Here is a 23,359-nt window from a genome sequence, read left to right as displayed (position 1 = left end):
ATCAGCCCTACTGCTTCCAGTTTCCGGCTTGTTAAGCACTTACTAGGTACCAAGCACTTGACTAGGGTAGATACAAGGTAATCAGGTTGTCTCACGTGGGGCTCACAGATAAAGACTCTGAAACAAGGCCACTCTCCCAAAGAAAGAGGAGGAAGAAAGGGAAGAGGGAAGAAGGTGAAGAAGAGGAGGGAGAAGGGTCAGGGTGGCTAGTGGAAAGAGTACAGGTCTGGAAGTCAGGAGGCCTGGGTTCTCGTACTGGCTCTGGAGTATGCCTACTGGGTGACTTTGGGCAAGTTGTTTAACTTCTTCTTTGCCTCAGTTTCCTTATCTGTAAAATGGGGATAGAATTCCCATTCTGCCATCCTCTGTGAACCTCATATGGGGAAAGGACTGTGTCCAATTTGACAATCTCATATCTACCCTGGGGCTTGGAACAGAGTAAACATTTAATTAGCATCATAATTATTGGTAGGGAGAGGAAGAGATGGAGGAGGATGAGGAGTGGTGGGGAGAGTAGGAAGTGGAGGAGAGAGAGAAGATGCAGGTGGAGAAGGAGGAAAAGGATGAAGACCTTATCCATCTTGGATGAGTGGGACTGGCATCTAGAGGGTTGTTTCTGTCCAGGGGCCAGTGGCAGGGGAAGGCAGCAGCCTCAGTGGAACCATTCATCTCCCTCTTGCCTGCTTCCCCAATCCCATCTCCTTCCTTCCCTGCCCTCCATACTCTCAAATCCCCACCCCGGGGGTCTACCACTATTCCACTCCAGGAATCTGGTTCCCTTGGGGTGGGAAGGAGCCGGGAAAGTGCCTCAGAGGGGCCGTTGGACTGGAGTCGGGAAGTGTTTGGAGCAGCCGGGAATGAGGAGATACCTTTGATAGGGAGAGTTTCCCTATTTCCAGGGAGACCAGCTCCTCGGGGTGGTTGGAAAGTACAAGGGAGATCTACAGACAATGCCGAGGTGAAGGGGGACCATTTCTCGGGGAGCCAGCTAGCCAAGATAATGTCAGGACTGTGTGGATAGAGCAGAGGAGGCCCGAGAAAACACTGAGAATTGGAAATTGAGGAGGAACCCAGGGGGATGGAGATGGAGGTGACCACCTGGGGTTGACCTGTGCCCACACCATGACTACCAAACGTGCCCGGTGACAAAGATGATGATGCTTAAGTAGCGAGAGATTCCTACGTATATAACATGCAAGCACATATTACGTCTATGCTGTGAATGGTGCGGGGGGAGAAGAAAGTGACGGAGATCGCTCCACCCTCTAGGCAGTGCTCCTATGAACCGTGTGGATAGTGTGAATCAGACGGTGGGGCAGACCACTTGGGGTCCGCCATCGCTTGGACTTTGGGTCTCTCTGCCGGAGGGGCAGGGTCTGAGGGGCCGTCAGCCCTAGGCACACAACGGGTGTCTTGCTGTGGGATGACAAAGAGCCGTTTCGAGCCAGGACCTGAACACCACTGGCTCCTTCTACAGATGGGGAACGAGGGAGGAATTGCACGAGGTCCCGGCTAACAGTCGGGGTCTGGGGCAGCCGCGGCCCGGCCCCTGGCCCCCCGTCTGTTAGCCAGCACCTCGGCGACGTGGGTGGGTAGGTCCAGAATTCCTCTTCCTGTGCCCGTAGCCCAGCCGGGCCCCACCCCCCACGGAATAGCATGGCTTCAAGGGGCTCTGGGTGACAGTGGGGATGGCAGGGGGCCACTGGGTTCTCCAGTTTTTATTGAGCGTGGACGTGGGGCTAGGCAGAGCAGGTCAGCTGGGCTGGCTCCTGCCCAGCACGGACACAGGCTGAAGCTGATGGCTTTGCGTCCCTGCTCCCTGTCCCAGAGCGAGACTTTAGCTTAGTGCATGGTGCCAGCCAGCGGGAGTTGCTCTGGAGGGCAGGCGGGTCTGGGGGCCGGGGTCTCTGCCGCAGACTCCTGGACCGCTCAGAGAGGAAGCAAAGGACAGAAAGTCAGGCCGGCCCGGCCTCACCCCCGCCCCAGGGGTCTTGGGCCAGGCAGGAAGGTGGGGGACGGTGGGAGAAGGTGGGGGCTGGGAAGGTGGTAGGGGGTGGAGAGTGGGAGTGGAGAGCCGTGTCCTCCCCAACTCCACGGCAGCCCGGGCCCTGGCTCCAGGTCGCCGGTCTCAGATCGTTCTGCCTTCTGCCAGCTCGTATTCTGACTCGATGGCGGGCAGCAGCTGGGCATAGTCACCTCCGGCCACGGGGTGAAGTTCCGGTGCCACGGTGTAGTCGTTTGCTTCTGCCTCTGGATGGTCCGCGCCCTTGTAGATGCTGACCCGGGGCCCACCCGCGCTGCTCAGCCTAAGCACGGAGTCAGGGGTGGGAAACAGGGAGGTGAGCGGGGGGCGGGAGTCGGGGGCGGATCTCTGTGGGTGTCTACGCAGTCAGTGCAGTGCTTTGCACACAGTAAGCAACTTTCTTGAGCTGGCTGTCTACATCTGCTGTCTCCAGTTCCTCTCCTCCAGTTCTCTCCCTGACCCTCTCCAATCTGGCTTCCATCCCCTTCACTCCACAGAAACTGCTTTCTCAAAGGTCATCACTGATCTCCTTCTTGCCAGATCTAACGGCCTCTACTCCATCCTCATCCTCTTTGACTTCTCAGTAGCCTTCAACACTGTCGCTTAATAAATAAGATCGATTGAACGAGTGATTGAATAAGCTATCTGGGGCAGTAATGGGGTCCGGCAGGGGTTGCAGGGCAGGCCAGGTACAGCCCAGCTGAGGTCACTGGCCAAGGTCACTGATATTCAAGCTGGAACCCCACTGCCCAGAATGGTAGCCACTTGCCCTGGCATTAGGGAGGACCTCTCACCCCTATCTCTTGGGTTCTGGCAGTCCAGAGGTCCTGCAGACCAGGGCCGGGGCAGAGCCAGGGGAAGGGGCAGGCACAGAGATAGATACAAGGGCAGAACGGGGGCACAGAGAAGGGACCGGGAGGAGAGGCCGGAAGACTTACCTGGCCACTTCATAAATGTGCCCTGCAGAGGGAAAGAGAACAAGAGTGAGCCCAAGGGCAGCTCGGTGTGAAGGCCACCGTCATGTGACCAGTGGCAAAGGCAGAGCCTGCAGCGAGGCCGGGGCTGGGTGTCCCTCTCCCCTCCGCTCCCCCGCCCCCAAAAGGATGCCGTAATAGCCGAGTGGGGGCGAAGAAGCAGAAGGCTGGGAGCTTAGGGGCTGCAGTATCTCAAAAGGATATCTCCTTGTCTTGTCTTATGCCATCGAGTCGTCTCCGACCCATAGCGACGCCATGGACACATCTCCGCCAGAACACCCCACCTCCATCAGCAGTCGCTCTGGTAGCGCTCCTGCCTTCTCTCAAAATCCATCCACTCCACTTGCTCCTATGACCCCATCTCTTTGCACCTAATCAAAAAGCTTGCCCCCTCCCTTTTTCCCTCCCTGACCTCCATCTTCAACTATTCATTCTCCAGTGGATTTTTTCCCCGCTGCTTTCAAACATGCTCACATCTCCCCGTCCTAAAAAAACCCTCCTTTGACCTCTTGGCTCCCTCCAGTTATGACCCTATCTCCCTCCTATCATTCTTATCCAACTTCTTGAGAGGGCTGCCTACATCTGCTGTCTCCAGTTCCTCTCCTCCAATTCTCTCCCTGACCCTCTCCAATCTGGCTGCCATCCCCTTCACTCCACAGAAACTGCCTTCTCAAAGGTCATCAGTGATCTCCTTCTTGCCAAATCCAACAACCTCTACTCCAATCCTCATCCTCTTTGACTTCTCAGCAGCCTTTGACACCGTGGACCACCACCTTCTTCTGGACCCGTTATCCAACCTCGGCTTCACTTCCTCTCCTAGTCTTCCCTTATCTCTCTGGTTCTTCGGTGGGCTCGTCCTCTGCCACCCACCCCCTAACTGCGGGAATCCCTCAAGGCTCATTTCTGGGTCCTCTTCTATTCTCCATCTACACCCACTTCCTTTAAGAACTCATTCACTCCCGTGGCTTCAACTACCATCTCTATGCAGATGATTTCCAAATCTAGATCTCCAGTCCTGATCTCTATCCTCTGCAATCTCAATTTTTCCTGCCTTCAGGACATCTCTACTTATATGTTCTACTGACACCTCAAACTTCACATGTCCAAACCAGAACTCCTTATCTTCCCTCCCAAACCCTCTCCTCCCCCTGACTTTCCTGTCACTGTAGACAGAACCACAATCCTCCCTGTTTCGCAAGCCCGTTACCTTGGCGTTATCCTCAACTTATCGTTCTCGTTCAACTCATATAGTCAAACTGTTACCAGATCCTTTTGGGTGAACTTTTAAAAATTGCTAAAATCCTCCCTTTCCTCTCCATCCAAATTGCTACCATGTTAATCCGAGCACAAACCCAACCTGCTCTGATTACTGTATCGGCTCCTTGCTGACCTCTCTGCCTCTTGCCTCTCTTCACTCCAGTCACTGCTGCCTGGATCACTTTTCTACAGAAACGTTCAGTTCATGTTTCCCCACTCCTCAAGAACCTCCAGTGGTTGCCCATCCACCTCCGCATCCGACAGAAACTCCTTAAGATTGGCTTTTGAGCACTCAAGCTCCTTCCCCCTCGTACCTCACCTTCCAGATTTCTTCCTATTACGCTACCCGCACACTTTGCTCCTTTAACGCCAACTTACTCAACGTACCTCGTTCTTGTCGATCTCACCTCCGACTTCTCACTCACATCCTACCTCTGGCCTGGAGTGCCCTCCTTCTTCGTATCTGACAGACGATCACTCTCCCCAGCTTCAAAACCTTACTAAAAGCACACCTCCAAGAGGCCCTCTCTGACTAAGCCCTCATTTCTTCTTCTCCCACTCCCTTCTGCATCACCACTGCACTTGGATTTTCACACCTCCTTCAGCCCACAGAAATTGTGTGCATATCCATAATTTCTTTGTATTAAGGTGTGTCTGCTCCTTGAGACTGTAACCCCATTGTGGGCAGAGAGGTTATTTACCAACTCTATTATAATGTAGTCTCCCAAGCACTTAATTCGGTGCTCCGCACACAATAAGCCTTAATAAATATGATTAATTGATTGATAGATTGATTGGGAAGGGCAGGCCCGAGGCAGACACCACCACCTCTGGGAGCAGCATGGCTTAGTGGAAAGACCCCGGGCTTGGGAGTCACAGGTCGTGGGTTCTAATCCCAGCTCCGCCACTTATCGGCTGTGTGACTTTGGGCAAATCACTTAACTTCTTTGCGCCTCAGTTACCTCATCTGTAAAAAGGGAGGTTAAGACTGTGAGCCCTACGTGGGTCAACCCAGTGACCTACCCCAGCACTTAGAACAGTGCTTGGCACATAATAAACGCTTAACAAATACCATCATCATCATCATCACCTCGTCCCCTGGGCCAATTGGCTCCAGTGGCAGAGAAGCAGCATGGCCTGTTGAGAATCAGCATAATAGGATGGATGGAACACGGGCCGAGGAGTCAGAAGGACCGAATTCTAATACCGGCTCCAGCACTTCTCTGCTGTGTCACCTTGGTCAAGTCACTTCACTTCTCTGTGCCTCAGTTACATCATCCGTAAAAATGGGTATTAAGACTGTGAGCCCCACGTGGGACAGGGACTGTGTCCAACCCGATTTGCTGGGTGTCAGCCCCTCCCTGCCACTTTTGGGTCATCCCGGGCTACTCACCGCCACGCGATCTGCCCCTGCAGAACAGTATGGACACCAGCATGGACAGCAGCGCGCAGCACAGAACTGCGATGAGGATGATGGCGAAGAAGGGCAGTCCCAAGTCACCTAGGGAGAGACACCTCCGGGGGTTCACCCGTGGGGGGGACTGGGGGACAGAGGGTGTCCCCTGTGGCCTGGAGTTCCCGACCTCCCATCGAGCCCTTAGGCTGGACACCCCCAGAGACCCTCCTGGGGTGAAGGCCCAGCCTGGAGGCCTCCTTGGAGAAAAGCCGGATGGGTTGGAAGCTCCCCATCACCTGCCACCCAGGTCACTCCCTTTGGCCCGCTTCCGGAGAAAGCACGGGCAAAGTTGAGTGGTGTGGGGTACCCCCAGCCTCGCCCTCCCGTGCTGCCCTCCTACCTGTCCTTTTGCTGGCGGGGCCCGGGTGGCCCACATGGCCCTCGGGGCTCAGTGAGGTCAGACCTGTGAGAAGGAGAAGGGTACATCAGTTGGGAAGTTCGAGGGCCAGGGTGCACCCCAGGAAGGGATCCGCCACACAGGCCTGGGAGTCAGAAGGGCCTAGGTTCCAATCTGTGCTCTGCCGCTTCTCTGTGTGGGATCTTGGGAAAGTCATTTCACTCTGTGCCCGATTTGGGTTTTTCCCTCTGCCCACCCCTCGCTCACGCACTCCCTCTGGCCTGGAATGCTCTCCCCCTTCACATCAGGCGGGCAGCCACTCTCCCCATCTTCAAATGAAACTCCGTCTCCTCCAGGAGGCCTTCCCCAATTCCTTTTTTTGTGTGACCTTGGGCAAATCACTTCACTTCTCTGGGCCTCAGTCACCTCATCTGGAAAATGGGGATTGAGACTGTGAGCCCCATGTGGGACAGGGACTGTGTCCAACCCGATTTGCTTGTGTCCACCCCAGCGCTCAGTAGAGTATCTGCCACAGAGTAGGGACTTACCAAATACCATATTATTATTATTATCATTATTATTAAGAGGATTTCCCTCATTTAGCCCTCTTCCCTGATTAAGCGCTCTCCCTTCTGCGTCACCTGCTATGCGCTTCAATCTGTAATCTTTGGACATTTGGATATTCGCTCACCCTCAACCCCACAGCACTAACGTATATCTTTAAATTGTATATTATCAATTACTTATTTATTCATATTAATGCCCGTCTCCCCCTCTAGACTGTAAACTAGTTAAGGGCAGGGAATTCTGCTAATTCTATGGCATTGTACGCTCCCAAGCACTTAGGACAGTGCTTGCACATAGTATGTGCTCAGTAAATACGATTTATCGATTGATTACCGGGTTCAGACGTGAGGGACATCGAAAAGGCTGCTCAAGGGTACTGATGCTTTTAGTAAACGTTCAAGAAATAACAACTGATTGATTGATTTGGAAACGTTTAGGCTGAATGCTTAGGGCTTTTTTGGTCTTACTGGCACGTCTTACAGGAACTAAACTCGGGGCTGGATTAATGGCAAGGGCTAAAAGGACTGCACCTCAAGGGCTCTGGGCTTAGGGGAGACCCTGCCAGTCCTCAGAAATCATGTCCCCTACTGACCTTTACCAATATGGCCAGTTTGGGGGGCACACTAGGCGGGTAGCCTTCAAAATTGACCTTTTCAAAGTGTCCACTGCACAAGCACAACATCCTGAGGGTCAGACGGTTGCAATGGAGGAATAAAGGTCCTTCGAGATGCCTTGCCTAAAGAGTACGATTCCTGTGTGATGCGTAGTGAGACAGAGTTGGAGGAATAAAAGTGCTTTGAGATCCTTTGGCTAAAGAGCTTAATTTGGGTGTGATGCTTGGGGAGACCGAGCTCTGGCGGAGCTCATAGCTCAGAGCTCTGTTGTATTGCATTTCCCAAGCGCTCAGTACAGTGCTCTGCACACAGTAAGCACTTAATAAATACGATTGAATGAACGAATGAATGGCAGGGTCCTTACCTGATCCAACGCTGGTCCCCCAGGGATGTCCAGGAGGTGAGGTTGTCTTGGTTGTCCTGGTCGCATTCTCCGTGTGTGGCCGGCGGGTTACTATGGCAAAAGGGAAGCAGAAGGTCAGTGGCCACTGAGCCTGAGGGTCAGGTCGTTTGGTTGGAAGAAGTTTCCTCCCCAGCCACCCCGAGAAGAACCTGGGAGACCCTAAGGCCAAAAAGGCTCTTAGGATGGGAACGGGCCTCCAGCACCGCAGCACTATACGAAAGAAGAGCGTGATCCCGGGTGGTGCCTGTTACACAGCTGGGGGAAGTGGACAGACATGCCCGGGGGGTGACCAGTGGCCTTTCACAGACACAAGTGGTCAGGCGGGGAGCTGGTGTCAAAGCTTGCCAGCTGTGTGACTTTGGGCAAGTCACTTCACTTCCCTGTGCCTTAGTCACCTCATCTGGAAAATGGAGATTAAAACCTGTGAGCCCCACGTGGGAAAACCTGATCACCTTGTAACCATCCAGCGTTTAGAACAGTGCTTTGCACATAGTAAGCGCTTAACAAATTCCACCATAGAGAAGCAACGTGACTCAATGGAAAGAGCACTGGGCTGGGAGTCAGAGGTCATGGGTTCGAATCCATAACTTGTGCACGCACCCTGCTGTGTCTGTGTATGTGTTTGTATGCCCAAGACCGCTGGTGATGCGCGCATTTTTCCCTGTCTTATATGGTGACACACAACTAGGGGTGGGGAGGTAAGGGGTCCTCTGCTGCCCCTCTACCTCCCCCAACCCCTTCCCTGCTTACCAGGGACAAAAGGAGGAGAGGGAAGAAGGAGGGTAGGTGCCAGGAGATGCCACGGTGAAGCCCCCATCTCTCCCTTGCCTCCCCAGAGAGGCGGGGATCTTTCAAACTCCCGCTGCCCCTGAGACCCCAGTCAGATAAAAGGCCGTCCGGACCCGGCTCCCGGTGGGCAGGCCCACTCAAGAAACCGAGGCACAGCCGCTCGCCATCTGGGCCGCTAGGCTGACGGAATCCCTGGGATGGCATCATCGTGATGTGCTTCCTGTAGTTTCATCACGCACGGCTGCCCGAGGCATCGCCCGCTCTGCGGGTGACATGAGGGGCTCCCCGGGACAGTCCAGCCCCAGGTCTGGCATGAATTCATCTGGGCCTGGTTGCCTGCTGTTAACTCAAATAAGTCCAAACTTCTCTGCGAGTAGGGTGAGTGCAGCTCACCGCTGCCAGGAATGCAGGAATACAGCTATTGCTTCAGAGGAGAGGACAGGAAGGGAAAAAGAGTTCCCTGCCCCTGGAAGCAGGACTGGCTCTCTGGACCAGAGGGCCAAACCCTCTGGGGTGCAATTCTGAATTTATTTATATATCTAGAATATATACCTATCTATGTTATATGTTATAGATAGATATAGCTATGCTATAGATAGATATATATTCTAGATATATAAATAAATTCAGAGTGTATTAATACATTTATATATAATATTTTAGTGATATATTAATAATTGTATGATGTATTATATAATATAGATAGATCTAGATAGACATATATATTTTATTTATTGCTATTGTTCTTGTCTGTCCGTCTCCCCCGATTAAACTGCAAGCCCGTCAAAGGGCAGAGACTGTCTCCATCTGCTACCGATTTGTACATTCCAAGCGCTTAGTACAGTGCTCTGTATATAGGAAGCGCTCAGTAAATGCCATTGAATGAATGAATATTATCTAGTTAGATAGATATAGATAGATATTATAGTTAGATTTATATTAACATCTGTCTCCCCCGCAGACGGCGAGCTCGCTGTGGGCTGGAGTGTGTCTGCCACTGTAGCGTACCCTCCCAGGCGCTCAGAACTGTGCTTTGCACCCAGTAAGTGCTCAATAAATACGGCTGAATGAATGGATGAATGAAAAGGACTGGACGGATCATCCAAATGCCACATGCGCTGACGGAAAAAGCTCCCGAGGTCGGAGTGGCCCCCTCCAGAGCCCCCTTTAGCCCTCCCAGGCCAGTTGCAGCAGATGGAGCCAGCAATTTGAGGCGGGGTGGGCGGGGGCGGTGGGGGTGCAACAGGGACCGACCCCAGCTTTTGCAGACACCTTGATGGCCGCTGGGGAGACCATCACTTGGGGACTGGCTTTACTGTTACTGTTTCAAGGGGATTTGCAAAAATGTCGGTATTTGTTAAGCACTTACCATGTGCAGAGCACTGTTCTAAGCGCTGGGGTAGATACAGGGTCATCGGGTTGTCCCACGTGAGGCTCACAGTCTTAATCCCCATTTTCCAGATGAGGTCACTGAGGCACAGAGAAGTGAAGCGACTCGCCCACAGTCATACAGCTGACAGGTGGCAGAGGCAGGATTCGAACCCATGACCTCTGACTCCCAAGCCCGGGCTCTTTCCACTGAGCCACGCTGCTTTGCATTCTTTCATCATCATTCCCCCTTTAGGCTGTAAGCTCCTTGGAGGCTGGGATCATGCCTGTTCTACTCTCCCAAGCGCTTAGTACAGTGCTCTGCACACAGCACTCTATAAATCTGATTGCTCGCCATCATCAACAGTATTGATTGAGGGCCTTTTGGTGCCGAATGCTCTCCTGGTCCCCAGCTGTGGGCGGAGCACTGTACTAGACACCTGTGGGTACAGAGGGCCGTCCTGGTCCCCACCTACATGCAGAACACCGTACTAGACACCTGTGTTTACAGAGCTCTATCCTGGACCCCGGCTTTGTCAGAGCACTGTACTAGGCACCTATGTATACAGAGTGCTGTCCTGGACTCCAGTTGTGTGCAGAGCACTGTATGAGACGCCTGCACGGAGAGAGCTATTTTGGACCCCAGCAGCGTGCAAAGCACTTTAGTAGACATCGATGTGTAGCATCCTGGACCCCAGCTACGATGTGTTGTCCTGGACCCCAGCTACGCGCAGAGCACTGTACTAGACACCTATGTATACCGAGTGCTATCCTGGACCCACCAATCTGCAAAGCATCGTTCTAGAGAAGCAGCGTGGCTCAGTAGAGAGAGCCCGGGCTTGGGAGTCTGAGGTCATGGGTTCGAATCCCTGCTCTGCCACCTGTCAGCTGTGTGACTGTGGGCAAGTCTCTTCACTTCTCTGTTCCTCAGTGACCTCATCTGCAAAATGGGGGTGAAGACCGTGAGCCTCACGTGGGACAACCTGATCACCCTGTATCTACCCCAGCGCTTAGAACAGTGCTCCGCACGTAGTAAGTGCTTAACAAATACCAACATTATTATTATTATTAGACACTTGTGTGTACAGAGTGCTGTCCTGGACCCCAGCTGTGTGTAGGGCACTGTACTAGACACCTAGGTGCACAGAGTACTATCCTGGATACCAGCTATGTGTAGATCACTGTACTAGACATCTGTGTGTACAGAGTGCTACCTTGGACCCCAGCCGTGTGCAGAGCACTGTACTAGACACCCGTGCGCATCAAGTGCTCTCCTGGACCCCAGCTATGTACTAGACGTCTTTGTGCTATCTTGAACCTGAACTGCATGCTGCAGGGGCTCAGCGCTGCGGGCCAGCGGAGGGGCCGGCCGAGCGGGGAGCAACAGCTGAGGGGAAGTTAGGCGCGGGGAGGAGGAGGGATGGGTCTGGAGGGCAGTGGTCACGATCCCGCGGAAGTAGAACAACTCAGAGCCGGGGACCGAAGGGTCCCTGCTGGCTCGATACAGACATACATGCTTGAAGCGGCATCTCCCCCAGCCCCGGGCCCAGGCACAAATGACAGGCACGTGGCCGTCAGATGCTTTGAGATCCCAGCCTGGAGACAAGAGCTCAGCCTTTAGGAGCACAGAGATGGGGGAAGGGCAAAGCCCCCCCATCACTCTCACCTGGCCCGGTGTTCACCTCCAAGGGGTTGCTAGGGATCTCGGTCGTGGTTTCTCCAGGTGAAGCCGCTGGGGTGGTGGGATGAGTTACTAGGGCAACAGGGAAGTGGTTAAGGTCCCCTCGGGCTGGGGGCCAGGTCATGGGCCTGCGATACGCTTCCCGCGGGTAACGGTGAGCCAATGGCTATGTGAAAATTCTGGCCGAAAATGATCTGAGGGGGGGTCACAGTGGACCCTGTGCTGAACGGGACAATTCACAGCCCCATCAAGGAGGGATGGGCAAACTGAGTCTTGCATATGGAACCATGGGTTATTCCTCTTCTAGATTTTAGATTGGTGGGCAAGGGGTCTGAGGGGATCAGAGGGCCCACGGGGAACACATAAAGAGTGTGGACTTCCTTGAGAGACCCTCTGTGTTTCCCCCTTGAAGCACAAGGTCGAGTCCTTTTCTTCCTTCCTTCCCTCTCCTCTGGCAGCTAAGCCGAGGTTCCCCCCCCACCACTTTTTTAATAGTATTTGTTAAATGCTCATTATGTGTACTGTACTAAGCGCTGTGGTAGACACAGGTTAATCTGGTTGACACAGTCCGGGTCCCACGTGGGACTCATAGTCTTAATCCTCATTTTCCAGAGCAGGGGACTGAGGCACAGAGAAGTGAGGTGATTTGCCCCAGATCACGCAGCAGACGTGTGGCGGAGCCGGGATTAGAAACCAGGTCCTCTGATTCCCAGGCTTGTGCTCTTTCCACATCTCCTCCAAGAGACCTCCCTGACTAAGCCCTCCTTTCTTTTTCTCTCATTCCCTCTTCATCGCCCTGAGTTGCTTCCTTTATTCATCCCCCTTCAGCCCCTCAGCACTTAGGTACGTATCTCGTTTATTTATTTCTATTAATGTCTCTCTCCCCCTGTAGAATGTAACTGGGTTCGAAACCACTTGTCAGCTGTGTGACTGTGGGCAAGTCACTTCACTTCTCTGTGCCTCAGTTACCTCATCTGTAAAATGGGGATTAACTATGAGCCTCATGTGGGACAACCTGATTACCCTGTATTTACCCCGGCGCTGAGAACGGCGCTCTGCGCATGGTAAGCGCTTAACAAATATCAACATTATTATTATTATTATTAGGTAAGCTCACTGTGGGCAGGGGATGTGTCTGTTATCCTGTTTTAGTGTACTCTCCCAAGCTCTTAGTACAGTGCTCTGCACACAATAACGCCCAATAAATACGATTGACTGACTGACTGACCGTAGGATTAAAAGTAGTTTCATCCCCGTTAGCCCCCTCCAGAAGAAGCGGGTGGGATGAGGGTTTGCGATTTGGTAGCCCTGCTTGGGTTGGCGGAAGATGCCTCAGGCATGGAGCCCTTCTGGACCCAGAGGAGCTCCAGGGCCCGCGGCCACCACCTGGATTCCAGAGCTGCCCAATGAGGAATAACTTGTGTGACCTTGGGCAAGTTACCTCACTTCTCTGGGCCTCAGTTACCTCATCTGTAAAATGGGGACTGAGACCGTGAGCCCCATGCGGGCCAGGAACTGTGTCCAACCTGATTTGCTTGTATCCCCCTGACTTAGAACTGTTTTAAGTGCTGGGGGAGATGCAAGGTCCTATGTGGGGCTCACATCCTTAATCCCCATTTTACAGATGAGGGAACTGAGGCACAGAGAAGTTAAATAGCTTGCCCAGAGTCACACAGCTGACAACTGGTAGAGCTGGGATTCGAACCCTCGACCTCTGCCTCCCAAGCCCTTGCTCTTTCCGCAAAGCCACGCTGCTTCTCCCGCTCTGTGCCCAGTGAGAACTCAAGAAATGCCACTGATTGATTGGTTGGTTGATTGAATCTGTCGCGGACAAGCTTCGGGCATCCTTGGGGCTTGGATGCGGAGGGCTGACTATTCAGTGCGGCCGTGGGCCTGGCTTTGGGAGGGCATTTAGGGGTCAAGGGTTGCTCTGCCCACAGGAGTCGTGGCATCTGACCACGATGAGGTGCTTGGTATTTGTTAAGCACTTACTATGGGTAGAGCACTGTTCTAAGCACTGGGGGAGATACAGGGTCATCAGGTTGTCCCATGTGAGGCTCACAGTCTTCATCCCCATTTGACAGATGAGGTAACTGAGGCACCAAGAAGTTAAGTGATTTGCCCACAGTCACACAACTGTCAGGTGTGACTGAAGCCACGAGAAGCAGCGTGGCTCAGTGGAAAGAGCACGGGCTTTGGAGTCAGAGGTCATGGGTTCGAATCCCCGCTCGGCCACTTGTCAGCTGTGTGACTTTGGGCAAGTCACTTAACTTCTCGGTGCCTCAGTTACCTCATCTGTAAAATGGGGATTAAGATTGTGAGCCCCAAGTGGGACAACCTGATTCCCCTGTGCCTACCCCAGCGCTTAGAACAGTGCTCGGCACATAGTAAGCGCTTAACAAATACCAACATCATCATTATTATTATTAGGTGGCAGAGCCTATATTCGAACCCATGACCTCTGACTCCCAAGCCCTTGCTCTTTCCACCGACCCAAGCTGTTTCTCATCAGTTCTGGGTTCTAATCCCGGCTCTGCTGCTGTGTGACCTTGGGCGAGTCACCTCACTTCTTTGGGCCTCAGTTACATCATCTGTAAAATGGGTACTAAGACTGTGAGCCCCACGTGGGACAGGGACTGTGTCCCACCGACCGAATTATCTTGTATCCACCCCAGCGCTTAGTACAGTGCCTGGAACGTAGTAAGCACTTAACAAATACCACAATATAAGTGGCTCCACTCCACCTCGGAAAGCCCTGTTCCCCGACCTGCTTGAACTCCAGGTGAGAGTTCAACCTTCGGTTGGGCTCTGACAGTCTCCTTTGTGGCCCCGGGGGCTACCCCTGGGGAGGTCAGGGTGCTGCCTCCTGAGTCAGTGGGGCTAACCTTCTCCCTGTTCCTCAATCTATCTCACCGACGATCTCTCTCCCACATCCCACCTCTGTCCTGGAATGCCCTCCCCCCATATCCGACAGACAATTTCTCTCCCCCGATTCAAAGCCTTATTGAAGGCCCATCTCCTCCAAGAGGCCTTCCCGGACTAAGCCGTCCTTTCCTTTTCTCTCACTTCCCTCTGTGTCACCTTGACTTGCTCCCTTTATTCATCCCCCCCAGCTCCATAGCACTCATGTATATATCTATAATTTATTTATATTAATATCTGTCTTCTCTAGACTCTAAACCCATCGTGAGCAGGGAACGTTGTATAGTACTCTTCCAAGCACTCAGTACACCGCTCTGCCCAGAATAAGTGCTCAATAAATACGATTGAATGAATAAATGAATGAATGGATGGGGGCAGACCTCTGGGCCTCCTCTCTACCGACTTCAGCTGAACCCAAAGCTTGCCCCAGGCCCTCGGGGAACTCGACCTGCCCCGAACGAGCCCAGACTCAAGCCAGAGGGACATCAGGCCTACCCTGAGCCCCAGCAGCCCCCTGGACTCAGCCGCACACTCACCTGAGCTGAGTGCTGTCTTCTCTGTCTCCAGCCCTGCAGTGGGGAGCTTGGTCACAGCTGGCTTCTTGGGGTCTGTGGGGAGTGGGCATCTCCGTCACGTATGGTCCGACCTCCCCCTGCCCTCGATGGTGCAGAAGGGGCTCCCAGCTCAGCCAAGAACTCCTCCAACACCGTGCTTTCCAAGACCCGGCTCCCTCACGCGAGCCCAAAAGACTATTCTCCCCCACCGCCAGGCTCCAGGCCCGAACCAAGGCCCAGCCCCGCCGAGTCCGACAGCACTTCCCCGCGAAACTCTGACAACCCTCCCTGGCAGGGACTTCTTTCCGTGTATCGTCTCCTCTTGACCTGGCCTCAGAGGGAAAATGACTGTCTTCTGGCCCAGATTGCCTTCCCACACTCGCCTGCCTTGAGACAAGCTGGAAGGGCCGCTCGCAACGTTCTGCCTGGCATCACCAGGACGTGATGACATCATGCACAACATTTTGTAAAACTGGGCTTCTCTAAGGTCGCTTCGGCGGAGGCATCTCTGAAGTCACACTGTCCCCACTTAACCGAAGCTACTGGTCACCTCACACACCCTCTGGAGTCAAGCCTAGACGTTGGCAGGTCCCGTAGGTCCTGGGAGTTACTCTATGTGACATTTGGCCTCCTGGAGACCAGAGTTCCGACACTCAGTCAGTTGGTCAGTCAATTGTGCAGAGCACTGTACTAAGAGCTTGGGAGAGTACACTCCTATCTGTCCTTTCCCTCTCCATCCTTGACTTTCCCATCAGTGACCCAAAATGGACCATCCAACCTCCTTCATTCTCCCCTCTCCATCCCTCACTTTCCTTTCAGTGATGTAGCGTGGACTATCCAAATCCCTTCATTCTCCCCTCTTCATTCTTGACTTTCCTACTCGTGACCCAGCACGTATCACCCAACCCCCGCCTCACTCTCTCCTCTCCTTCCCTGACTCTCCCTCCAGAAATCCACCAGGGACCCCTGTCCAATTCATACTGTTGGCCAAGCAAACCTACCTCCTCTTGATCCTTCCATAAATGCAACCAACCCTCTTTGGAAACTTCTGGAGTCCTAAGTTCTCTGTCTTTTCATTCATTCATTCATTCAAACATATTTATTGTGCGCTTACTGTGTGCAGGGCACTGTACTTAGCGCTCGGAAAGTACAATTCACAAATAGAGACAGACCCTACCCAACAACGGGCTCACAGTCTACAAGGGGGAGACAGACAACAAAATAAAACAAGTAGACAGGCATCAATAGCATCAGTATAAATAAATAGAATTATAGATATACACACATCATTAATAAAATAGATAAAATAATAAATATGCACATATATACACCAGTGCAGTGGGCCGGGGGGGGTAGAACAGAAAGAGGGAGTTGGGGTGATGGGGAGGGGAGGAGGAGCAGAGGAAAATGGGAGCTCATTCTGGGAAGGCCTACTGGAGGAGGTGAGCTTTACTAAGGCTTTGAAAGGGGGAAGTGTGCTAGTTTGGCGAATGTGAGGAGGGAGGGCATTCCAGGCCAGAGGTAGGACGTGGGCCAGGGGTCGACGGCAGGACAGGCGTGACACAGTGAGGAGGTTAGGGGCAGAGGACCAGAGTGTGTGGGCTGGGCTGGAGAAGAAAAGAGGTGAGGTAGGAGGGGCCAAGGGGATGGGGAGCTTTGAAGCCAAGAGTGAGGAGTTTTTACTTGTTATGAAGGTTGATAGGCAACCAGTGGAGATTTTTGAGGAGAGGGGTGACATGCCCGCAGCGTTTCTGTAGAAAGATAATCCGGGCAGCGGAGTGAAGTATAGATTGAAGTGGGGAGAGACAGGAGGTTGGGAGATCAGAAAGGATGCTGATGCAGTAATCCAGTCGGGATAAAATGAGTGAGTGTACAGATGTTCCATTCCTTCAGTGACTTTGGTCAGTCACTGTCCCTCCATCTCCTCTCCAAATTCTCCCCGTCCTTCTCTAGTCACACAGCCCCGATGGGTCCTTCATGCCCAGAGCCTTCCGGTGGGCTTTACCCTCCCGCTTTTGCGAATGGGAGAACAGAGGCCCAGAGAAGCAGGGTTGTCTAGTGGATGGAGCATGGGCCTGGAAGTCAGGGGATCTGGGTTCTAATTCCCACTCTACCACTTGCCTGATGAGTGACCCTGGGCAAGTCATTTGATGTTTTTGTGCCGCGGTTACATTATCTGCAAAATGGGGATTAAGACTGTGAGCCCCATGTGGGACGGGCTGTGTCTAATCTCATTGTCTTGTATCTACTCCAGCACTTAGTGGAGCGCTCAGCACTTAACAAATCCCATTTAAAAAAATTGCTTTGGTTGGTGCAGGACTGGGATTTGAAATCAGATCTCTAGGCTCTTGAATCCTTTTCTAGCTCCCTGCAATGGTGCCTGGCTCCCTTTGGGCCCTGACCTTATATACCTTGGAGCAAAGCCTGGCCCCAGATGGCCACCAGCATGCCCTCGCCCACCTCTCTGCCCCTCGGATCCTCACGCCACAGGGTGGGGAGGTAGGCCCGCTGACTCACCTGTGACCACAAAGTGCACCACGTCGCTCTGCTGCTCCGCCCCCACGCGCCCCTTGGCTCTGCAGAAGTAGGAGCCGGTGTCCGACACCACAGCCGGCTTGAAGAGGAGGCCGCCCAGCTCGTTGACCAGGACCACGTTGCCCCCGGGCTCTCCCTTGAACCACTTGTAGGAGATGGGCGGAGACCCGTCCGCCTGGCACTTGAGGCTGACCCGCATGCCCTGCGGCACGGTGAAGCCGGATCCGGACCCCGTGGTCACTGTGGGTTTTGTGGCGGCCACTGCCAGGGAGAGAAGCGACGGAGCTGGGACTGCCCTCTGGCCGGGCAGAGACGGGATTGTGGGGTGACGGGCCGGGGCAGCTGCCGGGGCCCCCCTCCCCTCCAGCAGGCTGGCTCAGTCCTCGCTCCCCCGCTCAGCCGGTGGGGTGGAGGCCCTGGCAGAGAGGCAGATGAGGGCATGGGGGCACCACCCCCGACACGGCCAGAACCAGAACTGCGGTCCCCGGTCCCCGGGCCAGGGGCTGGCAGACCCGTAGCCGGCCTGCCGGGCTATGGCAGGTGGGAGGGGGTGGAGCTGGAGCTAGTCCAGGAAAAGGGTCGGGGGAGAAGGTCCCAGGTCAGAGGTGGGTACCAGCCAGAAGTTGGGGAGGGAGCGACCGCGGGGGCTTGAAGCTGAGGCGTTAGTGGCCGGGGTGGCTCTGGAAGGACAAGACTGATTGGCTCCGGCCTCGTTTTGGCTGGTTCCCCTGGGAGGTCAGGGTTTGGTGACTTTCCCCGGAACCGCGGGCTCTAGTCCTCAACCTTGGTCTCTGCTCCCTCAGCTTTGACCACGGCTCCCTCAACTCTGGTCTTCACCTCAATGGTGGTCTCTGCCCCCTAAACCTAGTCTCTCCCCGATCAATCTTAGCCTCTGCTCCCCGAACCGTAGCCTCTGCCCCCACCCACCCCCAGCCCTCCCTCAGCCCTCAGCCCTAAGCTAGACCTTCACCATCACAACAGACTCAGCTCCCACTCTCGGGCAACTCGACTCTTCTCCAGGGCCGGATTGAGGAGGGAGTGAAAGGGATGGAACCCTTGAGCCCCTAGCAAGGGGGGCCGTGAGATTCCACAGTGGCTGGAGGTCAGCAGCAGGGCAGGCCAGCAGACGGGGGAAGTCCCTTCTTCACAGAGCGGCGGACAACATCATTACTTTCTGCTGCGGGCGTGGGCAACGTGGGCAGGATGGCAGGGCGGTATCGTGAGGAATGTGGCTGGGGCTCTCGTGGGGCCACCTCAGGGCAGGTGGATGTCTGAGGCCAGCCTGGGTGACATCCCACTCATTGGAGGACCCCTCTGCCCTCCCCTCTCCTCCCTTCTCCCCTTCCTCTCTCATCCCTCCTTTTCCCTCTCCTCTCCTCCCTTCCCTTACCACTCTCTTCTCTTTCCTCCTCTTCTCTCCTCCCCACCTCCTTTCCCCATCTCCTTCTGCCCTTCCCGTCTCCCTCTCCCCTCTTTCTTTCCCCATCTCCCTTCCCCCCGGCCTCTCCCCTCCTCTTCTCTCCTCCCCACCTCCCTCTCTCCTTCCCCTCTTCAGTTGGAACTTCCTTTTCCTCTTGCCCCTCTCCCGGCCCCTCTCCGGGCTCTCTCTCTTCCTCCTTTCCACTTCCTATCAGGTCCCAAGCCTCCGCCAGGCCGGCCAGCCAGTAGCGCTGGCTCTCTCCCCGGCTCAGGGACCACCGTCCTCCCCTGGGCACAAGGAGAATGGCAGACACAGCGGACGTTGACTAACCTTTCTGGACGCGCACGTCGATGGTGGCTTCCGCCTTGATGAGGTGGCCAGCCTGGTCCTGCCAGGTGACCGCGCACACGTAGTAGCCCTGGTCGTCCATCTCTAGAGGGTTCAGGGTCAGGGCCACGTCCCCGGGGGGCTGCCGGCTCACCTCCAGGCGGCCCCGGAACTTGGTCTGCTGCACGTGGTCCCCCGAAGAGTCCCTCAGGAATACGGTGGCGGGGTGGTAGTTCCTCAGCACGGTCCACTCCACCGAGATCTGCGTGTAGCCGCTCTCCGGCACGTAGGAGCAGGGCATCCGCACCGTCCCTTTCCAGGTGCCCGCCAGCGAGTGGGGCGCGGTCAGGATCGGCTCGGCTGCGGGGGAGGCAGAGCGTAGCTGCCCGAGGTGCCCTGAACACTGCGACCTGGCTAAAGTCACCCCTCGGCCACCGGCGAGTCAGGCAGAGCATGTAAACGACTGCCCTGGCCTCAAGGCATCCCGGGTTTTAGAGTGGGGCCTAGAGGAAGGAGCCTGTTTTTGGGAGTCAGGAGTCCTGGGTTCTTACCCTGCCACCTTCCTATTGGGTGTCCTCGGGCAACTCACCTCGCTTGTCTGTGATTCAGTTTGCTCATCTATAAAATGGGGATTCGGTACCCGTTCTCCCTCCTTCTTAGACTGTGACTTCCATCGGGGACTGTGTCCAACCTGATCATCTTGTCTCTCCCCCGATCCCCCAATTTTGGGGGTGGAGCGGGAGGGTTAGGGAGGGAAGCTGTTCTGCCTCTCAGGGTCGCCCTGGGCATGTTTCCTCCTGAGGGACGCTCTAATTCGGACTGATAGACTAGCCCTTGCCCCGAGATCTGGCCCAAGCGATGCCTTGGCAGGCAACAGCGGGGGGACAGGGAGACCTGCCCGCTTCTAGCGGGTACTGGGCTGGGGTTCTGCCGCCTACGGGGAGGGGAGGAGGGAAGAACCGGCTCAGAGCTGCAGAGGCTGGGATGAAGGGCTCTCCCGCTCCTCGGCCCTGCCCCCACTAAACTTTCTGGGAAGAGACTGGATGGGTGGTGGGAGGAGAACTGTTTTCCAGCCCCCTGGCTCCCTGGCCCCTTGCCCAGAGCTAACGGACCCAGCCTCTGAGCCTCTTCAGAGCTATCCTAAGATACAATGGGCCAAAACTACAGTAGGAGGGATTCAGGTAGGAGCTAGCTTACTAAGCTAGCTAGCTAAGGAGATAACTAAGATCCAGCTAGCTAGCACCCATCCCAGTCCCTCCCCACACAGGAGCTACCCCCAGCCCCTGAAGCTGGCCGCTGCCCCCACGGAATAGCCCCCACATCCCGGACCCTTCCCCTTCTCCCCAAGCAGGCCTCCACCGCTGACCCTATCCCCAGGGAATAGCCTCTGCTCCCTAGAGCTGGATCCTTGAGATTTCCCCCCCGGCCCAAGCTAGCCCTCCTCCCCCCGCCCCATCTCGGATAGCCCTTACTTCCCAGAACTGCCCTCCCCCTGCCAGAGTATATCCCCACCCCCAGGGCTGCTCCCACATCCTGGAGCTGACCCCTGGCCTCCAGGACTATCTTCCACCTCCCCTCTCGTACAGCGAGCCCCATAAGGTAAAATGTCTGAGTTAATTGAATTACATCCACCCCTTCTTGCTTGCCACATAGTAAACAATTAACAGATAGAACTACCTTTATCCTTATCATTAGCAGTACTAGAAGAGTTATCGGTAGTAACTCATACAGGGTCTTGGAGCATTAAAAGGAGAGGGGAAAAAGCAAGAGACACCCTGGCCCACACTGTAGAACAGAGAGAGCCCGTAGTCCACACTTAGAGGTTGGAAGTCTGGCAGGACGCCTCAGGGGAAAGAACTCTTTGAGCTCTTCCGCCCCACTCCCCTCAGTCCAACCTCTTCTGCTGGGGCGCCTCTGTTCCGCCACATTACAGTCCCCTCTCTCTGGGCTCCCCTGCTTCTCCCATTTTCCCTGATCCCCACTTTCTCTCTGGGCAGGGGACTAACGGGCTAGCGGTGGTGGGGGTCATTCCCTCCCCTCTTAGACCTCTGAGGGTGGAGACCCCAGGACCTCGAGAGGACAGACAGCCCCTTCCCCCTCAATCCATCGACCAACCGTATTCTTTACACGCACAGGCACACCAAGCAGTGGGGTGTGGAAATCACATTGACTCATTTATTCAGCCGTATTTATTGAGCATTTACTGTGTGCTGGGCGCTGTACTAAGCGCTTGGGAAAGTACAATACGGCAATGAATGGACACATTTCCTGCCCACAAAGTTTCATCAGCAACCCCTAAAAGGGTCAGACGCAAGGCTGAGCGTCCCCTGACATGGTGAGTTTCTGTCACTTCTCCCCCTGTCCTGGGCTCGCTCCCAGGGAACCGGGGGCGGGAGAGACAGCCTTGGGTGAGGGTGCGGAGAGATATACCCCCTCCCGGACTCCAGAGCACTGTCCTTCACTCTGGACAGCACTGACCAACAGCTCTGGCTCCAAGGCTGATGAGTCCTAAGGAGTTTGGTAATAATAATAATAATAATAATAATAATGATAAACTGAGGTATCTGTTAAGTGCTTTCTAGGTGCCAGGCACTGAATTAAGTCCTGGGGTAGATGCAGGATAATCAGGTGAGACACAGTCCTCATCCTAGTGGGGTTCACGATCTAAGCGCTTTCTGATCCTCAAACCCGGACAAACATCGGCCCACTGAGGGGGATTCTGGGTGAGCCCCACTCCCCTGAGGTAAGATGATGTATCTAAATCAATCAATCGAATGATAGTATTGGGTGCTAACTCTGCACAGAGCATAGCATTAAACGCTGGAGCGGACTCCGGCTCACAGGTGGAACTGCAGCTCGGCCTGTTTTCAGGTCAAATTCCGAAAAAAAACTGGTTCCAGACAAGCCACGACCCATCACCCACCATGTTCCAACTCTGACGGGATGGCCAGGAGCTCTGGAGCTGGAGGGAGGCTCTGGGCTAGAAGGACAAACAAGGATCTGCCTCATGAATCCCCTGCCCTCCTGGCCCTCCTGGCGCTCCTGGCCCTCCTGTCCGGTGAAAGAGGGCTCCATAGCCAGCCCAGATAGCCCCTCCGTCGGCCCCCAGGGCGAGACCTTACCGGAGGAGGATTTGTAGAGCAGCCCCAGCAGGACCAGGCTCAGAAGGCGCCCCATCTTGCCACACAATCTCTCAGGGGCCCCAGTTCCCAGACAGACTCCCATTCTCTGTGCACGTTCGCTTCCCGTCCTGCCCTATATTGCCCAGGCTCCGTCCCACTGCTCTTCGCCTCTTCCTTCCCCATTTCGGTGTGAGTCACCCCAGCGGCCTGCCAGGGCCGGGGGCCGGGACCAGAGCAGGGTCAGAGCCCACCTCGCTCCGCTAACCTCTCACCCGTCCCCCGCCCCCCCAACCCCGACTGGGCTGGCTTTGATCTCCCCGGCTGCGGCTTGTCAGAGGGTGTCCAAAGGTCACAACCCTGCTGGATCCCAACTCAAGTTCAAGTTTGATCAGTGAGGTCGGGGCAGAGGGGCTGGGCAATGGATTGGACAGACCAATTCTACGAGATGTCCCTGCCCTCGGACTCCTCGTTCCTCCCTTCCACTTTCCTGCCAGATCCAAAGTACTCTACTCCGTCCTTATCCCCCTCAGCCTCTCAGCTGCTTCTGGCTCTGTGGATCTCCCCGTTCTCCTGAAACGTTATCTAACTTGGATTTCTCCAACACTGCCCTCAAGACTGGTAAGCTTCCTGTGGGCAGGGAATGGGTCTACCATCTCTCTATATTGTTATTTGTACTCTCCCGAGTGCTGAGAAGCAGCGAGGCATAGTAAATAGAGCACTGATCTGGGAGTCCGAAGGCCGTGGGTTCTATTCCTGGCTCCACCATGTGTCTGCTGCGTGACCTGGGGACAATCAAGGGGAAGATCAGGAGAAGGACAACTAAATGGACTCAGAATTCTTGAAAACCTGAGATGCCAGTTTGTCTTCAAGCAGCTGTCTGCACGCTTTCTCAGAAAGAAGCAGAGGGGTAGGGGAGGGGAGGAGGAGAGGAAGGATCACACGTTAATTACCAAAGAATCCTGTTGCTCTTCACTTGAGCCATCGGGGATGGTTGAAGAATAGCCACCCGG

The 23,359-nt window shown here is 54.7% G+C and overlaps 1 protein-coding gene across 2 annotated transcripts; it reads right to left on the bottom strand.

The window, feature by feature from the left end:
• Nucleotides 1-1,677: 1,677 nt before the first annotated feature.
• VSIG4 (V-set and immunoglobulin domain containing 4) lies at nt 1,678-22,604 on the bottom strand. Of its 2 annotated transcripts, XM_007662472.4 has the most exons (10): nt 22,350-22,604; nt 19,231-19,587; nt 17,463-17,741; nt 14,928-14,999; nt 11,455-11,541; nt 7,593-7,682; nt 6,051-6,113; nt 5,648-5,755; nt 2,962-2,983; nt 1,678-2,306 (listed from the first exon to the last, which is right to left on the bottom strand). In XM_007662472.4, the coding sequence occupies exons 1-10, from the start codon at nt 22,450-22,452 to the stop codon at nt 2,129-2,131; spliced, it is 1,359 nt and encodes a 452-aa protein (XP_007660662.2). In that variant the 5' UTR covers nt 22,453-22,604; the 3' UTR covers nt 1,678-2,128. The 2 variants fall into 2 exon arrangements, with proteins under 2 accessions (XP_007660662.2, XP_007660663.2); XM_007662473.4 differs by lacking the exon at nt 11,455-11,541 and having other exon boundaries at nt 22,350-22,602.
• Between the last annotated feature and the right edge of the window lie 755 nt (nt 22,605-23,359).

Source organism: Ornithorhynchus anatinus, chromosome 6 (assembly GCF_004115215.2).
Source record: "Ornithorhynchus anatinus isolate Pmale09 chromosome 6, mOrnAna1.pri.v4, whole genome shotgun sequence".
Classification (NCBI taxonomy): Eukaryota; Metazoa; Chordata; class Mammalia; order Monotremata; family Ornithorhynchidae; genus Ornithorhynchus; species Ornithorhynchus anatinus.
This window is presented reverse-complemented; position numbering and strand designations above follow the sequence as displayed.